This window comes from Aedes aegypti, chromosome 2 (assembly GCF_002204515.2).
Source record: "Aedes aegypti strain LVP_AGWG chromosome 2, AaegL5.0 Primary Assembly, whole genome shotgun sequence".
NCBI classification, from domain to species: domain Eukaryota; kingdom Metazoa; phylum Arthropoda; class Insecta; order Diptera; family Culicidae; genus Aedes; species Aedes aegypti.
In genome coordinates, this window is record NC_035108.1 from 399,388,836 (window position 1) to 399,404,791 (window position 15,956).

Sequence of the window (15,956 nt, forward strand, 5' to 3'; positions counted from 1 at the left end):
TGCCATTAAGTGGAACTCTCAAAATAATCGAAATCATCATATGATTTCCAAAACATGTAATTAACTTAGTTTTCTAAAATCCAAAGCAACATACAAAAAGGGTACAAACTACATCTTTTTTGCATTCTTTCTTGGCGTGTAAAGGAAAATTAGCTTTGACTGTTTATGAATTTTCACTAGAAAATATAAAAACCAAATTTTCTTTTATTCGGTTCGGGTCCGAGTTTGAATAAAATTAATAAGAACCTGGTTCTGATTTGTTATATGTGAAACCCGAACATTCCTACTAAATACGAAGAATAGTTTAAGCGAAAGGGTATATCCATGCTTAATGTATTTTTCATCACTCAATCGACAAGTATCGCCGCCCTGTATAAGCATGACGTTATTAATGAACGATTCATATTTCAGATCAATAACAGTACTTTATTGGCGTTTCTATATAGCAAATACGATTAAACCTCGATGTTCCATTACACGATATTGACTCATGAAACTATACAAAAAATCAAAATTATTCTATTGCATGGTTAGGGAGCATTCAAAAATTACGTCCATCGTTCAGGGAAGGAGGAGTCTACGAAAATGTGACAATGCATCCATTAGGTACTGTTAAAATCGCGACAGGGAATTGAGGGGACGGAGTGTAGAAATCCTTAAAATATGTTGGACGTCATTTTTTAATCTTCCCTTACTATGATGATCCCCTTAAACAATTTACCAAAACATTTCCATTCCATATCTCGATGGTGTCGACAAGTCGATGGTTCCCTTCAATATCGACCTCTGGAGGGTTGATTGTATGTTGAAAATAACGTTTTATAGCTGCTGCGCATAGTAAGGGACATAGTTGAAAAATGGTTCCTTACTATGCGCACTTAAGAAGAATAAGAAAATGAAGAGAAAATAAGGTGCACTTTACCAGTGATAATTGCTCGATAAATAAACCAGTGCCTACATACTAAAAATCTGAAATATATTCTCTTTAACTTGATTCAAATGACTTAAGTGATGAGGTACTCCCTTAGCATTTTTGCTAACGGGCAGTCAATTTGGACGTTTTTCAATATTTTTAAAGCTATTTTATTTTTTATTAAAGTAATAAACGAAAATTTGTCAAGAAAATTCTTCACGTACTTTTTTATTACTATTGTATCAATATATGGATAACAAATTTTAAACAAAAATTTAAATGATTTACCAGATTTTGGTGGATTTTGGTAAAAGTGCGCAGAGTTAGGAGCTGCGCAGAGTTAGGGGCCCTCACGGTAGTATCTTCGTACCTGCCACACGATATACACATGCAAAAATGGTCATTGGCAAAGTAAGCTCTCAGTTAATAACTGTGGAAGTGCTCATAAGAACACTAAGCTGAGAAGCAGGCTCTGTCCCAGTGGGGACGTAACGCCGGAAAGAAGAAGAATTTAAATATTTGGCAAACATCTGAAATAATTTCTAATGAGATTCCTGAAGGAAGCCGAAATAAATGCATACAGTAATATGAGCAGTTAGGCTTAGGTCAGAACTCACGTAGAATCACATATATGCATGCGTCTTGTGCAGCAGCTCGTAAATGCATACAGTAATATGAGCAGTATTACTTGTCGTAACGTCACGAATAATTTCCCACGCAAGTCTTATAAATAGTCTTATAGACATGTCTGGTCTCATTCTATGAGGAACCAAACTCTTATTTCCTGATTCATGCTAGATTTCGCCTTAGTCTAGTGTTCGTGTTCGGTCTCTTTTTTTTTCAAATCGCTACCAGCACTATTGATGGAAAAATCTATCTTTATTGTTGGTTTTCAATTTAAAAAGTTAGATTTGACACTAATTGATCCATAACTGTGGGGTGATGGTAACTTGGACTACCTTCAGTTGTAATTACTTCTGTTACTGCCTGCGCTGCAACTAATTGTATTAAAGTTTTTTGAATAGATTTTAACATTGTCATAGAAGTGCAGATGGTGAGAAATTGAAAGTTTATATTTAAAGCCAATTAAAGTTAAAAACGAAGTAGTAATGAACTCTTCTAAGCAAGCATTTCAAAAATGAAAACTAATATAAAAAAAACGTAGTTCTACCCAATCGTAAAAAAAACTATGTATAAAATAAAATTGTAAGAATAATCATCACTTTACCAGTAACTCCAATCCAAGGTAGTACCCTGGTCCGATTTCTTCTACTGGCCCCGTATACCGGACAATACAATCGTACGTATCTGCTGGCCGCAAAAATACTCTTCCGGACACCTTCACTCTTTGGATACTTTCATTTTTTTGTTGCATCAATCGTTTGACCCAAGTCAACGCCATCGGTTGCTTCACGAATTGTGCCCTCTCCTGTGGATCCATTATGGCAATGACAAACGGCCAGACATCTCCCGGTACGATCTGAAAGTTGGCCGCAGGACATTGAAAACACACATTTTCGTATCGTTTGTCTTCGGGACTGTAGTAGTCCTTAATCCGAACAATGGCATATTTTGCCGAGACGTTCTCCACGATTTGCAGCATCATGCCGACCTCCACTTCGATGGTACCGTTGCCATTGCTGTCCTCGTACAAAGAGGACAAGCTTTTCAACTTCGCTCTGAAGGACTCGGTGCTTACTGCAAATACGGCCGGCGTCATCTTCTTAGCAGCAGCCATTGGTTGACGTGGACCATTTACGACCGATGACGGCAGGATATGGAGGATCTTCCGGTTCCGTTTGGTTTAGCTTCCTTTATTCCACTCGATTGTCCCCCTTCTGAGTGCGAAGAATACCGTAAAAAATACCTATCTCGCTTTGTATGCAAACAAAATCAGCTCGTCTTTTGACAGCACAAAAGCTGCGAGCGAACACGAAGAATGAAAATAAAAAGGTAAATGAAAACATAAACATTACTAACAACACACGCACACTAAATAATCTGCATGAGAGGAAGGGAACAAGCAAGCTCGTTGGTGTGAGTGTAACCGTAATCATGTAGTTCCAGTGTTGCAAGATTCAATTATAATTTGTATAGTGACTGGCTTCGGCAAAATTGAATTTTAGACAGAACGTTAAAAATTAATAATAAATTGAATCACACATTTGCTGTTGAGAAGTCCAAAAGTTTCTTATGTGGGATTTATCGTTAATCATAATTAATATTCATCATAATCTAGTCTATAACCTATTTATTGCATACTCTCAGACGTTTAGTGCATACTTTTGGGCGTTTAATAATTAATCAATGAATGATAAATAAATAAATTACATAGAGATGCCCTGAACGCCTTGAAGTATACAACTAATGTGTCACACAGTTGAAAATAATGGATCATTAAAGGTCACTTCCGAAGTAACCACACCGCTCAAGCTGCAATTGTTGCATATAAACGGTGTATTTAAAGCTAGCATTACTGTATATGTACAATTAAAGTTTATTTAATGTGGGAAAAGGCCCCACTACAGCCATATTGAAGTTATAATTTATAACATTAATTCGACATTTGTGGGACCCTTTCCCACTTTAAATCAACTTTAATTGTACATATACACAGCCAATTCAGATTACCGCCCCAGTAAATTTTTGCTGGGTTTTGGAACTACTTATAAGCGGTTCCTTCACCACCGCATAGGCCTTTAACCTGGTTTAATCATATGGGTAAACGTGGTTTATGACTTAAGCGAAGGTGAAGAAATCGGCCCTTAGTAAAATTGTAGAGCGTTTTTTTGGCTTTCCAGTTTCCCATGCTTCATGCTTTGCTCCTCCTGATCCTGCTTTTTTTTCTAAAACCAATACGAATAAAAACCAATTCGACATGGACATGTCCCTTATTAAGCATTTTTCGTGAAAATAAACATCTACGGTATGCTCATATCTCAGTGGAAGTAATCGAAAAATGAATGACAAAATCATTATGGGTTTATTCACAAATTTCAGAACGCCAAAAATGACCATTTTCGACACCCACCCCCTCGTAACGATTTTTGTATGATTTTTTTTTTTTTTGAATTTTGTATGAGCTGTAACATTTTAAGGACACCCACCCACCCTTTTCAGCGTTATGAAATTTGTGAAAGGGCATTATTATTTGGTTGGTTTTCATACAAGAGGCAAACTCAATGATGCAGATTAATTTACCTCTTGTATGGAAACCAACCGAATTTATCAACGTAAGCATTTAAAATCGTGCTGAGTCTTTTTGGTTGCTTTAAAAAAGTTGAGTTTGTCACTAAATTTCGACTACTTATCTCGAGCGGGCGCTAAATAGGTGCAGGAAAAGTTTAGTCGCCACAGACGTGTCTCCTGATGCGGGATGATTCTACAGCAGAAGATTCTCGTTTGACACATTCCCGTATCAGTTTGTTTTCATTTGATTTTTACGACAAGTCAGTAAAAACCATCAAATACTGGCGTAGTAGTAACGCGCCCCAACTAGAGATCGGGGAGTCGTGAGTTCGATTCTCACTGAGAAGACGTGTAACTTGGACAAATTGATGTGAAGATTTGCGAAAAAGTTACACGTCTTCTCAGAGAGAATCGAACTCACGACTCCCCGATCTCTAGTTGGGGCGCGTTACCACTACGCCATGAGAGGACTCATGAACGCAGAAGTTAACCTGAATTCGATTTCAGCTCAATAATCACTTGGTCCTTTTTCGCAAAGTGCACCTCTTTCGGAAGAATTAGATGCCCATTAGACTGGCCCAGCTCAGTATGGGAGAAAAATAAAGTTGTATAATTCCACGGGGCACCCCTCACAATTATTCTATAGTGTTAAAGGGAGATTTCCTGAAAATGTCAGCTCATTTGGTCGTTCCATGAGTTGGCGCATTTGAATTGAAGTTAATATGGGATTTCCAGCTCAAACATTTGGGAAACAGCACATCGTCTACTGTTTGGTTCAAGCAAATTGTGGATTGCGTTCAATTGAACCCAGAATGTCAAAAACACTACTTCATACGATAGCGAACAATATTGTAGAAGGTTGTATCATGATTAAAATTGAAAAAGTTGGCGTTTTAACTATCTGAAGCAGATTTATTAAGCATAAGCAATATTGCTTTGTATTTCTTCAACACCGCATGGTGGCGGCAGCCATCCGGCGCATCATAGCCACCTATGACGCTGGACGAGCTGCTGCACAAGGCGCATGCATATATGTGATTCTACGTGAGTTCTGACCTAAGCCTAACTTTCAACAACTGAAATGGTAATGAAAATGAGCTTCAGTTGAGATACAACCTTCTACAATCCTGTTCATAAGGGTATCAACTAGTGTATTTGACATTCTGGGCTCGATTGAATTCGATCAACTAGTTTACGGAACGAAACAGTGACATAGGGACAATTTTCAATATATTTGAAACGGATATTCGTTTATACAAACTTCGGATTGAATGCGCCAGCTGGTGAAGTAACCAATTGAGTTGAAATTTTGAGAGTGCTTTTTTCTTCCCCTAAGGCACATATCTGGAGGGTGCCACGTTGAGTTTTACAACTTTTTGTTTAAGGGCCAGGCCCATCCAAACACAACGCTTTCTATATATATCCAATGCCTAGCCCGAGAGCGCATTGTTTTTTAGGTATAGGAATAGCACACTACACTAGCCAGCAACTGCGCTGGCTGAGGTTTCTATTGACTGTTTAACGAGAAACTTGCGACGATCGACGCTCCTCCATAATTCATATAGCGGTGGGTATTTGAACTAAGTTGGAGGTGATGATTTCGCATTTTGGAGGTTAAAATCACCTCCAAACACTAGCGATTTTGCGGTGGGATGTTGACGTTTGATCACGAATTGTGTGCGCTTCCAATGGGTCGCGACGTTCTCAAACGACCGGTTACGGAACATGAGTCCGTTGCTCGATAAATACTTGTTTTTAATTATGAATCGTGGTTTACGGCCAACCAGCCGAGTGGAAGTTTAACAACTACCGAAAAGCACATATAATTTGCAATTGGATTAGATGGACAAATACTGATTAGTTGGTAAATTGTTTTTACTGACTTTTCGGCTTGTTCGGTAATGTTGCAAAATTGGGTCTGACAGCTACCGTAGCTCAGTATTATTTAGTATTTGTTATTGAACCTCAGAAGTTTTCAATGAAAAAGCTGAAAGTTCGGTATATTTTATGATTTACAATTCATATACAGTGTAAAAAATACCGAACAAGCAAATCGTGATTGAGTGTGTACACCGTTTATTGTTAACACGGTGATATCAATAGTACATCAGTTGGATTAGCGCTACTGTTTGATCTTGGCAATATCAAAGTAACAGCACTTGAATTTAACGTTGCATGTTTTGATTTGAAATTAAAAAAAAAAAAGGATAAAATAAATGTTTCCGCCTGACCCAGTTCTGAACCTTCAATCTTCGGAGTGCAAGTCTTGTATTTTACCTCGACGTCAACACGCATCTGTTGAAAGGGGTTAAATTAATCTCTGAGGATCACTGGATTAGAGGAACTATGAAATGTTCCTGTAGTCGGTGGCATTTCGGTGGGTCACTGGGTCAGGTTGGAGGAAAAATGGATGTATTTTAAAACAGGCCAAGTTATCTTCATTTATGCAAATCCTTTCAATCATCTTAATTTGCAAAAATCATTGAAATCTATGTTCAATATTAAAAAATAAGAGTTTTGGATCGTTTAGAATAAACCGGATGTGGCCACTTCGGCTTAATGCCCTCTAGATGTTTCACCTGAAATACTTCCATTTGCGTGTTACTGTTCATTTCGCGATTATTTATCGCAACAACGACCATGAAAAACTTCTTGAAATGCGTTCTTCTTTACCAGAAAACAACCTTCGTGTATTAAAATAACTGGCAGCAAAACCAACATTATTAGAAAATTTTGTAAAATGTCAATTTTCAGTTTTATTTTAATCAGACTTTGCTGTCGCTTTCAGATTATTTTATAAGCATACCTAATTTTCGTAGATATTAAATGGAAACAACAACATTTTTCTCATTGTTCTATTTCGTTTGCACACTTCTTTTGATTGATATGTTTATTTAATTCAATACACTTTCAGGAAAAAAATCACATTTTTAAACCTTACGCAAGTAACTATAAATCATTTAACGCTCCAAATCGACGATATAGTGCTAGTGCTGAACTGAGCGAGACTCGCGAAAAGGAAAACAAATCAACTTCATATGCAGCCCAGAATCCGCTGTCACGAAACGTCAAATGCAGCCCGTCAGCGGAGCAGTTTTTCCAAAGATGCTGATAAATCTAAACATTAGACTAGTTATTTCTAATGTCTGCTGCGTTTACTGGCGTGAAGATTCACTCAAAAGGATATTTATGCTTCGGTGTAATGCAAACTTAATATATTTTGCTGAGAATGTTCATATGAGAGTTTAAACGGCCAGCGCATTATTGATGTAGACACAGAGTGGAATAAGAAAAAAACTCAGCAATCACAGAATAAGAAGACCGTCTTCGCGAGTCTCGTCTCAGGTGCTGAGCAGTCGTTATATAGTTTGTCTTAGCATTCTATGTCCGATTTGGCGAAATATAGGACTCCGCACCTGTGTAATGTTAATGGAAAATATTTGAAAGCGTCAATAACCATTAAAAGGAAATTCATTATTAGATTATTTTTTATTATTATCTTTATTACCGAGACTTTTAGCCTAAGGCTGGTTCATCTCGGTACATCATCATTAGATCATAGGTTTCCAAACTTTCCGGATACACGACCCACTTAGCCAGCAAGTTAATTTTTCGCGACCCACCGGAGAAAAACAATTAGATAAATGTTTCTTGTAGAACACGACTATGGTTTTCAATTTTCCTAAATTTTCAATGCTTGACAATTGTTTAGCATGACTTTTTTAAAGAATCAAACATATATAGAGAACACCAAAAAGAGATGAGTGAGGCTGTATATTTTAAAATTGTTCATATTTATACTTGGAACAATATCGATTCTCGATGAAAATTGATAATTTTCTGGAGAATATGTCTGCCAATTTGATTGTATGTAAGTTGTTAGGATTTCCTGGAGAATGATCTTGTTATGAACATCTAGGCAATATCGTGATAATTTTATTTTCGGTTTATCGACGTACACATTCAGTTGACTTAAATGTTAAATCTTGTTATTATTACTTTATATTAGTTCTGCTCGGTTTATCAATAAAATTAAAAATCTCTGGCAAAATATTGCAGCCAACTGAAATGTTTGAACTTGTTGAGAATTTTTTGATTATTTTTCTGGTACGAAGATAAACATTCATCAACTTCTGGTAGGTGGCTACTTTTTTTAGAATCTTTCGAATTTCACCTGAACCACCAGAATTTAAAAATTGAGATTGTTTGAAAGCCTCATAGTAAAAAGAAAACAGTAAAGTAATTAGACTTGATTAAAGCGGGACCTTAAAAACTTGCTTTAAGCTTTAGCAACCCGTTGCACAATTTAAAATTGGAACTATTGTCAAACAGTTGACAGATTTCTAAGAGTATACGACAAAATAGGCAAAATATACAAAATTATAATGTTTTTTTCGGGACCCCCGTGATATTGGCCCACAACCCCCCAGGAGGTCGCGACCCATAGTTAAGGAAAGCTTGCTTTTGATTTTTAGAGAATTTTGAAGCCATTTTAGAACTGTTTTTCAAAATGATTTGAGGCCTATTAAATTTACTATATGCTGATAATTTATGTTTTAAGAGCATTTTTCAACCTAGTTAAAACAAGAAGTATCAGGGAATTTCTGATGTTCTTATCTTAATGTATTGGTAAATAACGTATTTATTCATTAATGAATTCATATGCAAAAAGCCTTACTTATTATCCACTCACTCTCAAGTGAATAGCAGCTTTGATTTTTTTTCGTATTTTCTTCCATCTTCATGATTGAAGATAATTTAAAACTGTAATCCAGGGTAACATTTATCAGTTTTAAAAAAGTTATTTTTTTGCAAAATTCCATTTGAAAACATTGAATGTTTCTGCAAAATTTCATTTGAAAAAGCAAAGCAAAGTTTTAAATTTTCAAACATAGTGCTGGTACCTAAAGCTAGTGACTATATATTGTATTTTGCTTGCTGAAAGTTTTAAGTAGGTTTGAAAAGATGTATTAGATTAAAGAACAACATACTTGGGCACCTCCATGATTCACTTTGGCATGGGGTTTTTTCTTGGCCGAATTATCTAAAACTTTGCAATAAGAAGCACTCAGTAGCTCCAAATCTTAATTTTTATTGCCTTATCAATACAAGATTGATAAGCACTATCCATGCATTTAATATGCTTTAACGAAAATGTAAATTTGATTTTTTTTTCGAGTAGGGTCATTCCGATCAATATTTCCCCGACAAACTCCTGTATCATTCGACCTTAGAGGTTGTGAAAAAAGGGCGACAATATATAGTACGGGGAAAATCTAGCAACCCTGAATGTATGCACCATGAGCATTTGTGATGATACTGTTACACTTACACGCAAGAGGAAAACTGGAAAATAATCGATTATTAAATTTTATCAGCTCTAGGGAAAAAATTGATAGCGAAAAGATAAATACGAAATAATTTGGCTTCCCACCTCGATTTCCGTATGAGTCATGCTAGTAAAGAAACATTGCTCAGTCAAGCAAATCAGACACAAACGTATATATATGAATCTTCTTTTGCAATCACTAATGAACTACACTTTTCTGTACAAAACATGTCCACTGATCAGCACTAACTTTCAAGGAAAAACGTACTCAATTGCAACATGATACAAAGTACAAAGAATGATATACTTAAAACAAAAGCAAAATATATTAATTACCTAAATTTTACCAAAGAAACAAGTCAAACAGTTTTCAGTCCAAGAATAAACTTCATGCCAATTTATTACAAAACCTCGTACGAAACCTATCTTACAGTGAACGGGTTTTCACGAATGTAAATTGCGTCGCAATTTTCAGCAATTTGCAACACTAGTTTTTTGGCTTTCTCCTCACTATTTTACAATCACTACTTGTGGCAAATTTTTCACAACTTAAACACGGTGGTTCACATCGAAGACTACTGACTAGAGAATGAGGTGAAAACTGCGAGAACACGATGACAGACAACCACCTTACGGTGTAGCTTACGTTTATGAATGAAAAACCATAACTGAAAAGGTCACGACACCATATGCATGTCATTTAGTTGGTATGTAGGTGTTTACCTGAGATGTTTACGATGGATTTACAGGATTCATATGGTGGAAATAAACAAGCACTGAGTGTATGCGTGCCATGACTTTGACAGGTATTCATTTTTCGTAAAGGGTGTAAAATTTAAATATTACTTAAAAAGTCATAGGCAGTACACGGTTCAATAAGTCATTTTACAGGACATTTCAGAACTACTGATTGCTCATTTTTTTAGGAAAGATATTTTGACAAGATTCGTGGATAGAACGTGTAAACTGTTGTTAAATATTTCGGTATCTGACAGCAGTCCAAACATTTGCAAAACTGTAGAGTAATTCTTATAGTGGCAAACAAATGTTTGGACTGCTATCAGATACCAGTCAGATATTTGACTCCGTGAGCATCGATACCACTAATGTTCTCATTACGTAAATTGGTCCATAGGTCCTTAGGTAATTGTTTAGGCTGATTCAGATATAAAAAAAGTTATCAAATTCTTTACCGTATTCAAAAAAAAGTCTTTCGTCTAAATTTCGGCTTATTTACTCGAGATTGAAGTGCATCAAATCAATGTTTGATTTTGGACGTTTTCCAATAATTCCAAAATAATAGCTGCTACAAATTGTTAGAGAAAGTATTGTTAAAACTAAAGTTTATGTTTTTAAAGCTCCTAAGAATCAAAAAATGTAATTTTGTGTAAATATCGCATTACAAAACCACCACAAGTTGACATGTAATTAGTAGAATCGTATTCTCTAAAGTCTTATATAAGGATAAAATAAAATGTACCTCCAGGATTTTTACAGTGCGAAGTCGAAGCCGAATCCTTTTTTTTTTTACTCTCAAAATTCAATAGTCAATGGCATATTTGAACGTAAATATTTTTCCGCCAAAATTTCGCAAGTGCATTTTAAAAAAATATAAGATTAATGACGCGTTGATTTGAAATTTTAGCCCATCCATTTCAGCGTGTTTTTGATAAATGTCATAACTTTAAATAAAAATTACGTAAACAAAGTCAAAAAAATGTTGATTCGTTGTTTGACGTTGGATAACGTCTTTCGGTAACATATGGGGGTACAATTCAGAAAAACGAAAAATTGAGCATGTAACGAAAAGTTTTGACCGCTAATAACTCAGCCATTTATCGATAGATTTTCAATATTTATCCATCAATCGATCGGAAATTTATCTACGCGTCGATTCAAATGGACAACACTATTGATTATTGGCAACAAACTATTGAAAAACCGTGAAACGTTGACCCCTTTCTTATCTAACCAATCACGTCCAAGCACATTTTTGGATTCCGCTTCCCTCTATAAAAGCGCACCGCACCCTGCTTCTTCCCTCAGTCTTCTTTTTGCGGTCAATTTGTGTCGTCGAAAGAGGAAGACGCAAGGTTGATTTGCGGCGGCGATTCGTTGAATTCGGTTTCATTCTGTTTTCGCTTTCGAGCTGGTAAGAGCTCGTCCAAACCTGCTCAGCTCCTCGCTACCAGAGGCCAGCTATTGATCTTCAAACGGCGGCAAATCCAGCGTCCGGATTGTGAAATCACCCATTCATTCTGTTTTCGCTTTCGAGCTGGTAAGAGCTCGTCCAAACCTGCTCAGCTCCTCGCTACCAGAGGCCAGCTGTTGATCTTCAAACGGCGGCAAATCCAGCGTCCGGATTGTGAAATCACCCAAGATTTCCTAATGGACTCGCGCTTCCAGAATTGACCCTGCAGGAATCGGGGCGCAAAGGCAAGTTTGTACGAGATGGCTGAAGAAAATCGACCAAAGCCGCACATCGTCATCCCCACCGCAAACCTCATCGGGCGAGGAGGATTGCAACCAGTGCGCCGTCAAAATGTGTCCGTGTTACTCAAATCCAACAATTCAATCGGCCCTTTTCAGTGCCAACAAATGTGTTTTAAAGAGTTATTTGTGTAATATTCCCTAATCATGCAGTAATTGATTTATTACAAGTAATTGACAATACGGCAATTTGAAGATGTTTCCTAGAACGCTGCTGCAGTGCCGTCGGGATGCAATTACAGCATAATGCTCATCTTGTACATCCCTTACCAAGACATCAGTTTCATATAGCCTATTTCCCAGATTAGAAAATAAAGAATTTGAAAGGAGGAGCATCATCTGCTATTCTAAGGGTATAAAGCATACCTCCTTCGTTGAATTCGGTTTCATTGTTTTCGCTTTCGAGCTACTAAGAGCTCCTCCAAACCTGCTCAGCTCCTCGCAACCAGAGGCCATCATCATCAAGCGGCGGCAAATCCAGCGTCCGGATTGTGAAACCGCTCAAGATTTCCTAATGGACTCGCGCTTCCAGGAATCGGGGCGCAAAGGCAAGTTTATACGAGATGGCTGAAGAAAATCGACCAAAGCTGCTTGTTGAAGCACTCTTCGTCATCGCCACCGCAAACCTCATCGAGCGAGAAGGATTTCAACCAGTGTGCCGTCAAAATGTGTCCGTGTTACGTGAATTCAACAATTCAAGTTTTGAAAATATTTCTACCGTGAAGCGCAACATTACTGGCAATACTCACAGCAACAACAGAACTGTCGGTGAATTAAATAATAGTTTTGATGAAATTATTAGTGATTTGTGGTAAACATTTTACCAAAATCAGTAAAATTCCTCCAAAATTTACAAGCTGCTGCAAATCCAGTGTCCGGTTTGTGAAATCGCTGGCTACGAGATAGCTGAAGAAAATCAGCCCAAGCCGCTTGTTCAAGCACCCATCGTCATCGCCATCGTAAACCTTATCGGGCGAGGAGGATTTCAACCTATTCGATGGCAAAATGTGTCCGTGTTACTCGATTCTCACAGTTCAATCGGCCCTTTTCAGGGCCAAAAAATGTGTACTAAAGAGTTATTTGTGTAATATTTGCTAATGTACCACATTTTTGCTATAATTCATCTCATAGCATCATACAATATATAATGGATCATTGAATGTAGTTTTTGCAAGTGCTCACCGCATCAAAACAAAGGCGCCACTGTATATGGGATTTAACATTGTGACAGCATTGCTGTTCTGTCAAACACATAAGGCTACGGTGGCGCTATTTATGCTTTACATAGCGGCCGTTTTGGTTATTTTAATGATCCATTAGTTTCGCTTTATAAGCGGAAGGTCATGGGTTCGATTCCCAGCCCCTCCTCAAAAAACCCGTCCAGCCACCAGAAGACGCCTCACGGAGGACCGTGCTTTGGGGAGCACATCCATCCTCCGTCAGTATCAGATGGTGACTGAGACAAACTTACCCTCTTCACTCCAAGGTGTGTGCATTTTACTCTGTAGCCAGAGTAAGGTGTAATCACTTGGCGAAGGTGGCTAGGAGGCCATCTTTAACATGCTGGCCATTTTGTTTACAAACATTACTGCCTGGCCTGGATGATGCTGAAACTAACTGTGCTGCCATCAGTGTGGACGAAATTGTCAAAAAAGAAAGAAATGAGTAGAGCACACAAGGAGCAGGGGCGACCAGATTAGAATAATTCTTGACAACACTGTTTCTCCAACCAATCGGGAGTCAGTCTCTCGTCTGTCAGTCTCAGATGTTTGTAAACAAAACGGTCAGCCCTTCCTCACCTACCCTGTCTGGTTTTCTCCACAAAGTGAACATAATGGAACACCTTAGAGAAATGAACTCGCCTTGCTTCACTCTAACAGCAGAGCTCTCTCCTACCTGCTCGATGTGAGAGTAAAAGAGTAGGAGAGAGTAAAAGCAGATGTGTAAATATAGATAAGTTGAAAATAGATCTGTATCGGTAAAGAAGTTACAGATCAACTTATTCCGGCACAGTAGTGGCCACAAGCACAAAGCGCCTTAAAAAAAAAAGAAAAAAAAAAAAAAAAGGATCCATTAGTTATGAATAATTGACAAAACGACCATTTGAGAATGTTTCCGAGGACGCTGCTGCACTGCTGTCGGAATGCAATATATTTTCTATTGTTTAGGAATGATTCAAATATTACGTAGCCCTAAATCAATGGAAAAGAGTTATTTTGAATTAATTGCTCCAAATTAACAATGATTAAGTATACACTGAAAAATCAATTCTTCAATACAATGGCCTAAGCTTCTGAATACATGTAAAGTGATTATTTTGTATTAACACAAAATAATAACACACAATGCCCATAATAAATCAGAATTGAAATGCAACAAATAGTGTTAAATTAATTGGAATTTTTAGTAGTTCAGTAGAAATCTTTCATAAGTTCATGACGGTCTCAAGCCAGGAAATAGAAGAGGCTTACGTTATCCAACGTCAACTTGGCGGTCGTATCTCGGAAATAACCTCTTACTTTTTTATGCACAGCAAAAAATTGTGAATATTAAACAGCACGTAATTTGGACATCGACGGAAAATTGTGGCAGGCTTTTGAAAATTACAAGTGTTAGCCAGCAGCTGAAGCAAATGTGACCATCTGTCAACCAATCAGGGCCTTTCCAACTATATTTCGGTTAAATCCGCTATAAATTTACACGAATCTACCACAAAACAAACCCACCCACGCTCAACAATCACGCGACCAAGAGAACGCTCCGCATTGTTGACTGCTCTTTAAATTACTTCTCGAAGAAACCGCTAACCGTCGAAGCGATTCTGCGATACACTCATTTTATGCAGAACGTCTTCAACTTTCGTCAGGCTCATGCTAAGACGGTGACACAGCCAAGAAAGCTCGGGCGTGTAGCTAACGTTCCAGAGGTCGCAAGTTCAAATCCTGTATAGAACTTTTTTTTATTTATTCTTTCAGTTTGGCAGCTAATTATAGCTCATTTTCAAACCAGCAGCAATGTAATTTTAAGATCGCAAAATATAATTATAGATTATGGTAGTATATGTAGTATAAATGTAAGTATTCCAGTGAAAAGTATATCAATACTCTTGACTTATTGTGTGTTTATTTTAATTTTATGTTTATTTCAATATCAATAGAACTACAAAATGGAATTATATTTGGTGTGTGATTTGAATGGGTACATGAATATTGAGATGACGTCCAAGATATGGAGCTATGGTATTTACCATGCTGCTAATTTGTTGTATAACGAGGATCGTAGACATTGGTTAAGAGGGACGATCAAGAATAATTTTCCGAACTTAAAGATTACAATAACTCCTTGCGATTTCTGTAAATTGAATACGTTCCAGTCGAAACTCTTCTAATATTCACGAATAACATTCAGGCATTGCAGATTTCTTTCTCATTTGATTTTGAAGCACGATCAAGCAAGCGTAGAAAAACAACCCATCTGATAAGTTAGAGATATTTTAATTTCCACATAATACAACCCCTGATATCGTTCTTACAACAAAATTTAAGCTACTGGTAAAATTATTGGATTTGCAGCCAGTATCGAAGTATTGCCCATACTTTCTGGGACGCCCTGTACAATTTTCAAATCACACATCCATGTTGATCATATGAATAGGGTCCTAAAGCCCTGTCTCAATTTTAGTGTTTTTTGAGATTTTGTCGCACTCCTTGGTTTAAACTCAAATTTTGGCTATATTTTGTTTTTCGTGTCCCTTTCGAAATGCCAGATACGAACTTATGAATGTATTGTTATTTATTATAGAAGATCATTCTAAGTCAAATTACAAAAGTTAAATAAAAATCATTTGTTTTTTAACACATTTTCAACTCTAACGGAGCTTTTTCGGTTATAACTGTAGTCTTATACAGTATTGGACATAATATTCGCAACTTTTTCGATTTTCCACACAAAATGATTTAATCTGGATAGATTTCGGTTATTTTTGAACCAATTTGAATGAAAATGTCCACAGAACTGTGGTAACTTGAATTTCAA

At 37.0% G+C, this 15,956-nt stretch overlaps 1 protein-coding gene across 5 annotated transcripts in view; it reads right to left on the reverse strand.

Moving 5' to 3' along the window:
• LOC5577549 (ubiquitin carboxyl-terminal hydrolase CYLD) overlaps positions 1-10,082 on the reverse strand; it is a 53,200-nt gene extending 43,118 nt beyond the window's left edge. The window contains exons 1-3 of one of the 5 annotated variants that reach the window (XM_021847100.1): positions 9,863-10,082; positions 9,537-9,680; positions 2,142-2,833 (exon numbers count right to left, since the gene is read on the reverse strand). In XM_021847100.1, the coding sequence (XP_021702792.1) occupies positions 2,142-2,651 (510 nt within the window). In that variant the 5' untranslated portion in view covers positions 2,652-2,833; positions 9,537-9,680; positions 9,863-10,082. Of the gene's footprint in view, positions 1-2,141; positions 2,834-9,536; positions 9,738-9,767 lie in introns of all 5 variants that reach the window. The other 4 variants (XM_021847099.1, XM_021847103.1, XM_021847101.1 and 1 more) reach the window with 4 other exon arrangements.
• Positions 10,083-15,956: the final 5,874 nt, after the last annotated feature.